General features: G+C 37.1%; 1 protein-coding gene across 1 annotated transcript in view; it reads left to right on the top strand.

Annotated features, from left to right (window-relative positions):
* FYB2 (FYN binding protein 2) overlaps positions 1-7,734 on the top strand; it is a gene marked incomplete in the record, with an annotated part of 262,855 nt that overhangs the window by 73,818 nt on the left and 181,303 nt on the right. Inside the window, 1 exon segment of the mRNA XM_053693621.1 lies at positions 6,106-6,142. Coding sequence (XP_053549596.1) covers positions 6,106-6,142 — 37 coding nt within the window.

The raw sequence follows: 7,734 nt of genomic DNA, 5'->3' as shown, positions 1-7,734 counted from the left end.
ATCCTGGGGGCTCTCTCTCTCTCTCTCTCTCTCTCTCTCTCTCTCTCTCTCTCTCTCTCTCTCTCTCTCTCTCTCTCTCTCTCTCTCTCTCTTTCTCTCTCTCTCTCTTTCTCTCTCTCTCTCTTTCTCTCTCTCTCTCTCTCTCTATCTTTCTCTTTTTCTCTTTTTCTCTTTTTCTCTTTCTCTTTTTCTCTTTCTCTTTTTCTCTTTCTCTTTTTCTCTTTCTCCTTTTTCTCTTTCTCCTTTTTCTCTTTCTCCTTTTTCTCTTTCTCCTTTTTCTCTTTCTCCTTTTTCTCTTTCTCCTTTTTCTCTTTCTCCTTTTTCTCTTTCTCTTTTTCTTTCTTTCTTTCTTTCTTTCTCTTTCTCTTTTTCTTTCTTTCTCTCTTTCTCTCTCTCTTTCTCTCTTTCTTTCTCTCTTTCTCTCTCTCTCTCTTTCTCTCTCTCTCTTTCTCTCTCTCTCTTTCTCTCTCTCTCTCCTTTTCTCTCCTTTTCTCTCTCTCTCTCTCTCTCTCTCTCTCTCTCTCTCTCTCTCTCTCTCTCTCTCTCTCTCTCTCTCTCTTTCTCTTTCTCTCTATTTCTCTATCTTTCTCTCCCTTTCTCTCTATTTCTCTCTATTTCTCTCCCTTTCTCTCTCTTTCTCTCCCTTTCTCTCCCTTTCTCTCCCTTTCTCTCCCTTTCTCTCCCTTTCTCTCCCTTTCTCTCCCTTCCTCTCTCTCTCTTTCTCTCTCTCTCTCTTTCTCTCTCTCTCTCTTTCTCTCTCTCTCTCTTTCTCTCTCTCTCTTTCTCTCTCTCTCTCTCTCTCTTTCTCTCTCCTTTTCTCTCCTTTTCTCTCTCTCTCTCTCTCTCTCTCTCTCTCTCTCTCTCTCTCTCTCTCTCTCTCTCTCTCTCTCTTTCTCTCGCTCTCTTTCTCTCGCTCTCTCTCTCTCTAGCTCTCGTGCGCGCTCTCGCGGGCTCTCTCTGTCTCATGGTGAATCACATATAATCATTCATTTTAAAAAATGTCATATTATTTGTTTGCAAAAATGTACCAGTATTGTGTTGCAAGTTTCCCTTTCAACAAATGAGTTCATTTACAATGCAATATCAAAATAGAGCAAATGAAGAATTCTGTAGCCCAGCTTTATTATTAGTGACATCAAAATGCTGTTTTTAATTAAAACATTAAGCACAATGGTTTCTTTGCATGAAGCTGTTTTGTGTACTCAGGGTGTATTTCTAATATAAAAAGGAATGTTTTCATTTAACCTGTCTGCAAAGAGAACATTAGAAAAAGGAATTACCAGGGTTTAAAACTGCAAACACAGTAGTAACTTAGTAAGCTTTCACTTTCAGGGGGAAAAATGGGAAAGGAATGTTCATTATTTATTTTGTTCCCTTTTTATTAACTTATTCTGCAGTAGTATTTCCCCCAGAGAAGCTGGAGTGTATCTTAAAGAATCTATAACCTAACCTTGCAACATTCCCCACAGTAATTGTTTGATCATTACAGGAGCTTATTTATAGCTATTCATACATTTGCACAGCAGAGGAGATAAGATACATTGCCTCAAAATGTTTTTAAGGAGTGTTTCCCTGGTTTGCATTGATACTATGCATAATAACAGTTAATTTAATATTGTTATTTTAAAGGCCCATGATAGTCAAATATTGACGTTCTCTAATTTGTTAGAGCATGTCATTTTAAGACTAGTGACCCTGTACTACTATGTGTTAAATCATCACAAAAAGTTAAACACACAGTAGAAGTACCGCTCAGAAAGTGTAGAGCACTGCTGGTCTCAAGCAAAATGTGCTGACACTGCTGAGTAATGGGATTAGAGCTGACTGGATCAGTGACAGTTTTCGTTTTGGACCAGCAGTGCGCTACGAATCCCAAATGGTACTTCTACTGTGTGTTTATCCCCTTTTGTGTGTGGGGGGTTAAACACATAGTAGTGCAGGGTAGCTAGTCTTAAAATTACATACTGAAGCATATTAGAGCATGTTGGTTTTTTACGGTTATGTCCCTTTAAGTAAGAGTCAAAAGGAAACCATAAAATGTAATAGAAACTTTACTCTTTGTCCAACTTTAATATATTTACTATTAAATTACATCTGGGATTTTTTTTTTTTACTCAAACAAGTACACAAATGTATGTAGCTATAAATAGTATTTCCTTAATCCAATGTGTGGATGCATTTTACACCACAAGGAATCAAAACCAGATTATAATGTGCATGCTTATGTGTGAGGTTGTGCATCAGCATGTACATTGTATCTATACAAGATCTTCAGTCCAGATTCAGGTGTATGCAATCGGATGAATTTGATGTGCAAATTAATGTTGCATCTCTTTTAACTTGCTTCTATCTGAGTATTTTTTTATTGCATCAAACAAATATGAGAATATGGGGTGGCAGGAGAAACAGAGGCTGTGCCAATCTTTGTAAATGCATGCCAGGTTATTTATTTATGTGCAGAGGTCTGTGTGCCATAATGAAGCATTTGATTTTCATCCCACATTCCATTTGCAACACACAGTGTCCACAATGCCTTGGCCAAGCAACGTAATGTAAGATTTGCAGAATATCTTGCTACTCTAGGCATTAAACACATACATGTTTGTCATTTTTATATGTATCTCAAATGCCATTATCTTTCCAGCAATTTTATATAAACCAGAAAGTGAGACAAATGCTAGTAGGGTTTAATATCTTGCAGTCTTTTGTAAATCACTAATAGAAATGCATGGCCCCTACTAGGGCAAACAACCTAAGAATACTCTGAGCCCAACAGAATTTCTAAAGATTAGTCACTTACGCCTAGATTTAGAGTTCTGCGTTAGCCGTCCAAACCAGCGTTAGGGGGTCCTAACTCTGGTTTTGGCCGCCGCTGTTATTTAGAGTCAGTCAGGAAAGGGTCTAACGCTCACTTTCCAGCCGCGACTTTTCCATACCGCAGATCCCCTTACGTCAATTGCGTATCCTATCTTTTCAATGGGATTTTCCTAACACTGGTATTTAGTCTTGGCTGAAGTGAGCGTTAGAACTCTAACAACAAAACTCCAGCTGCAGAAAAAAGTCAGGAGTTTAGAGCTTTATGGGCTAACGCCGGTTTATAAAGCTCTTAACTACTGTGCTCTAAAGTACACTAACACCCATAAACTACCTATGTACCCCTAAACTGAGGTCCCCCCACATCGCTGCCACTCTAATATATTTTTTTAACCCCTAATCTGCCGACCGCACACCGCCGCAACCTACATTATCCCTATGTACCCCTAATCTGCTGCCCCTAACATCGCCGACCCCTATATTATATTTATTACCCCCTAATCTGCCCCCCCAACGTCACCGCTACCTACCTACACTTCTTAACCCCTAATCTGCCGACCGGACCTCGCCGCCACTATAATAAATGTATTAACCCCTAAACCGCCTCACTCCCACCTCAAAAAACCTATAATAATTAGTATTAACCCCTAATCTGCCCTCCCTAACATCGCCGACACCTAACTTCAAGTATTAACCTCTAATCTGCCGACCGGACCTCGCCGCTAATATAGGAAATGTATTAACCCCTAAAGTTAAGTCTAACCCTAACACTAACACCCGCCTAAGTTAAATATAATTTTTATCTAACGAAATAAATTAACTCTTATTAAATAAATTAATCCTATTTAAAGCTAAATACTTAACTCTTAAAAAAAACAAACGCTAAATTACAAAAAATAAAAAAAGATTACAAGAATTTTAAACTAATTACACCTACTCTAAGCCCCCTAAAAAAAATAACAAAGCCCCCGAAAATAAAAAAAATGCCCTACCCTATTCTAAAATAAAAAGTTAACAGCTCTTTTACCTTACCAGCCCTTAAAAGGGCCTTTTGCGGGGCATGCCCCAAAGAAAACAGCTCTTTTGCATTTAAATAAACATACAATACCCCCCCCAACATCAGAACCCACCACCCACATACCCCTAATCTAACCCAAACACCCCTTAAAAAACCTAACGCTAAGCCCCTGAAGATCTCCCTACCTTATCTTCACCACGCCGGGTATCACCGATCCGTCCAGAAGAGGGTCCGAAGTCTTCATTCATGTAATCTTTTTTTATTTTTTGTAATTTAGTTGATTTAATTGTAGATAATTGTAGGTAGTTTATTTAATTAATTTATTGATAGTGTAGTGTTAGGTTTAATTGTAACTTAGGTTAGGATTTATTTTACAGGTAATTTTGAAATTATTTTAACTAGGTAGCTATTAAATAGTTATTAACTATTTAATAGCTATTGTACCTAGTTAAAATAAATACAAAGTTGCCTGTAAAATAAGTATAAATCCTAAAATAGCTACAATGTAATTATTATTTATATTGTAGCTATATTAGGGTTTATTTTACAGGTAAGTATTTAGCTTTAAATAGGATTAATTTATTTAATAAGATTTATTTTGTTTTGTTAGATTTAAATTATATTTAACTTAGGGGGGTGTTAGGGTTAGACTTAGCTTTAGGGGTTAATACATTTATTAGAGCAGCGGCAAGGTCCGGTCGGCAGATTAGGGGTTAATAAGTGTAGGTAAGGTAGCGGCGACGTTTGGGGCGGCAGATTAGGGGGTTAATAAATATAATATAGGGGTCGGCGATGTTAGGGGCAGCAGATTAGGGGTACATAGCTATAATGTAGGTTGCGGCGGTGTCCGGAGCGGCAGATTAGGGGTTAAAAGTGTAATGCAGGTGTCAGCGATAGCGGGGGCGGCAGATTAGGGGTTAATAAGTTTAAGGTTAGGGGTGTTTAGACTCGGGGTTCATGTTAGGGTGTTAGGTGCAGACTTAGGAAGTGTTTCCCCATAGGAAACAATGGGGCTGCGTTAGGAGCTGAACGCTGCTTTTTTGCAGGTGTTAGGTTTTTTTTCAGCTCAAACTGCCCCATTGTTTCCTATGGGGGAATCGTGCACAAGCACGTTTTTGAAGCTGGCCACGTCCATAAGCAACGCTGGTATTTAGAGTTGAAGTGGCGGTAAATTATGCTCTACGCTCCCTTTTTGGAGCCTAACGCAGCCCTTCCGAGAACTCTAAATACCAGCGTTATTTAAAATGTGCGGGGGAAAAAAAACATGCATAGCTAACGCACAACTTCTAACGCAAAACTCTAAATCTAGGTGTTAGTTCCTAGATAGCACCATAGTTGACTGTAGCTCCCTATGAGTGAATTTTGCAAACCTCCATACCATCTGCTAGGTTCACCAATGACTTTCTACCCATGCTGCCTGCTCAATAGAAGACCTCCAAATCCCAATGAGTCTACCATCTTAACCAGCTAAATAATTACCTGTATTAGCAAGCAGGTCTACTTAAATTACTAGAGACATATTATTATGTAGTACAACTGAAAAGTCAGCCCATACTCTGCACCTAACGTTAATACATACATAAATAATACATACCCTTATATACTCTTCAAATTATTGCTGCACACACAATAATAGTAACTGGTTACAAAACACCAAGGAAACTGGAACCATCTTGTGTTTAAAAAAAAAAAACTAGTAAGGGAGAGTGGGGAGAGAAAAGAGAGTTAATGTTAAGTATCCCCAGACAACATAGATTTGTTTCGGTCATAATATATGGCTTTTCTAGCAAATTTTGAGCAAACAAATCTTCCTTTAGAAATGGCCAATAAAGATAAAAGATTGATAATTATCTATCAATCCATCAATAAAAACCTACTGTGCATGAGTCACAAAAACAATGTTTGATGTCAAGGTTAAAAGAGCAGGTTGCATTCCTGAACTCAACAGATTGTCTTATGGTTTTGCCATTGTTTATAGTTAATTTCACCAGGGGACCTAATTCCTCATATTTACAGAAGCTTTTGATGTGTTCCCAGCATACACCTACTTGTTGGAGTACTTGCCAGTTATTAGGCTGGTATAACTGCATCTGGTGATCTTTTTACTTTATATTTTTAAAAATGTCACCTTGTGTTTTGGACCTTGACATCCTACTTGTTTGTTATGCCTTACACAAAGTATATCATAAAGGAGGCAATTATATCATTAACATCTAAATTAATCTAAATTAATTTTAGACAATTTCTCTAAAATATTCATTTATTTTTTATAGAAGATGATCTGGAAGAATATGACCAAACTCTTCCAAGGTAAGTGCTGTAGATTAAAGATGCATATAATACAGTATAATATTTTTATTTTAAAATTCAGCTTTGCACAATTTCCAATTTTATTTGTTTTATCAAATTTACTTAGTTCTCTTGGAATTATTTGTTAAAGAGCACATCTAAGTATGTTCAGGAGTGTGCACAATATAGCAGTAGTATTTGTATCTGCAAACACTGCTGGTCTCTAATGCTTAACAATGTATAGCATTGTAAAAACTATCGGCTAGAGTTTTGCGTTAAGCTGAAAAAGCAGCTTTAACAGGTCCTAACGCTGCTTTTTCACTACCGCTGCTATTACGAGTCTTGCAGGTTTAGGGGCACCGCACCCTTCTTTGGCCTTACCGCAAACCGACTTACGTAAACTTCGTAAACCCTTTTTTCTATGGGACTTCCATAGCGCTGGTATTACTAGTCTGTCCTGGGAGGCCAAAAATTGAGCGGTACACCCTCTACCTCCAAGATTCCTAACGCATTCTAAAGTCAGTAGTTATGAGTTTTACACTACAATGCTGTAGCATAAAACTCATAACTAAAGTGCTAAAAAGTACACTAACACCCAAAAACTAGCCTAATCTGCCGCTCCGGACATCGCCGCCACTAGAATAAACATATTAGCTCCTAAACCGCCACACTCCCGCCTTGCAAACACTAGTTAAATATTATTAACCCCTAATCTTCCGCCACTAACATCGCCGCCACCTACATTATACTTATTAACCCCTAATCTGCCATCCCCAACGTCGCCGCCACTATGTTAAATGTATTAACCCCTAAATCTAAGTCTAACCCTAACACCCCCTAACTTAAATATAATTTAAATAAATCTAAAGAAAATTACTATAACTAAATTATTCCTCTTTAAAACTAAATACGTACCTATAAAATAAACCCTAAGCTATCTACAATATAACTAAAAGTTACATTGTAGCTAGCTTAGGGTTTATTTTTATTTTACAAGCAAGTTTGTATTTATTCTAACTAGATAGAATAGTTATTAAATAGTTATTAACTATTTAATAACTACCTATCTAAAATAAATACAAATTGACCTGTAAAATAAAACCTAACCTAAGTTACACTAACACCTAACACTACACTACAATTAAATAAATTAACTAAATTAAAAACAATTAAATAAATTTAATTAAATTAGCTAAATCACAAAAAAAACACACTAAATTACTGAAAATAAAAAACAAATTACAGATCTTTAAACTAATTACACCTAATCTAATAGCCCTATCAAAATAAAAAAAGCACCCCCAAAATAAAAAGCCTAGCCTAAACTAAACTATCAATAGCCCTTAAAAGGGCCTTTTGCGGGGCATTGCCCCAAAGTAATCATCTCTTTTACCTGTAAAAAAAATAATACAAACAACCCCCCCAACAGTAAAATCCACCACTCACACAACCAACCCCCCAAATAAAATACTGACTAAAAAAACCTAAGCTCCCCATTGCCCTGAAAAGGGCATTTGGATGGGCATTGCTCTTAAAAGGGCACTTAGCTCTATTGCAGCCCAAAGCCCGAACCTAAAAAATAAACCCACCCAATACACCCTTAAAAAAACCTA

This window comes from Bombina bombina, chromosome 10 (assembly GCF_027579735.1).
Source record: "Bombina bombina isolate aBomBom1 chromosome 10, aBomBom1.pri, whole genome shotgun sequence".
NCBI lineage: Eukaryota > Metazoa > Chordata > Amphibia > Anura > Bombinatoridae > Bombina > Bombina bombina.
Note: the sequence above shows the minus strand (reverse complement) of the source record. Positions and strands in the feature narration are given on the sequence as shown.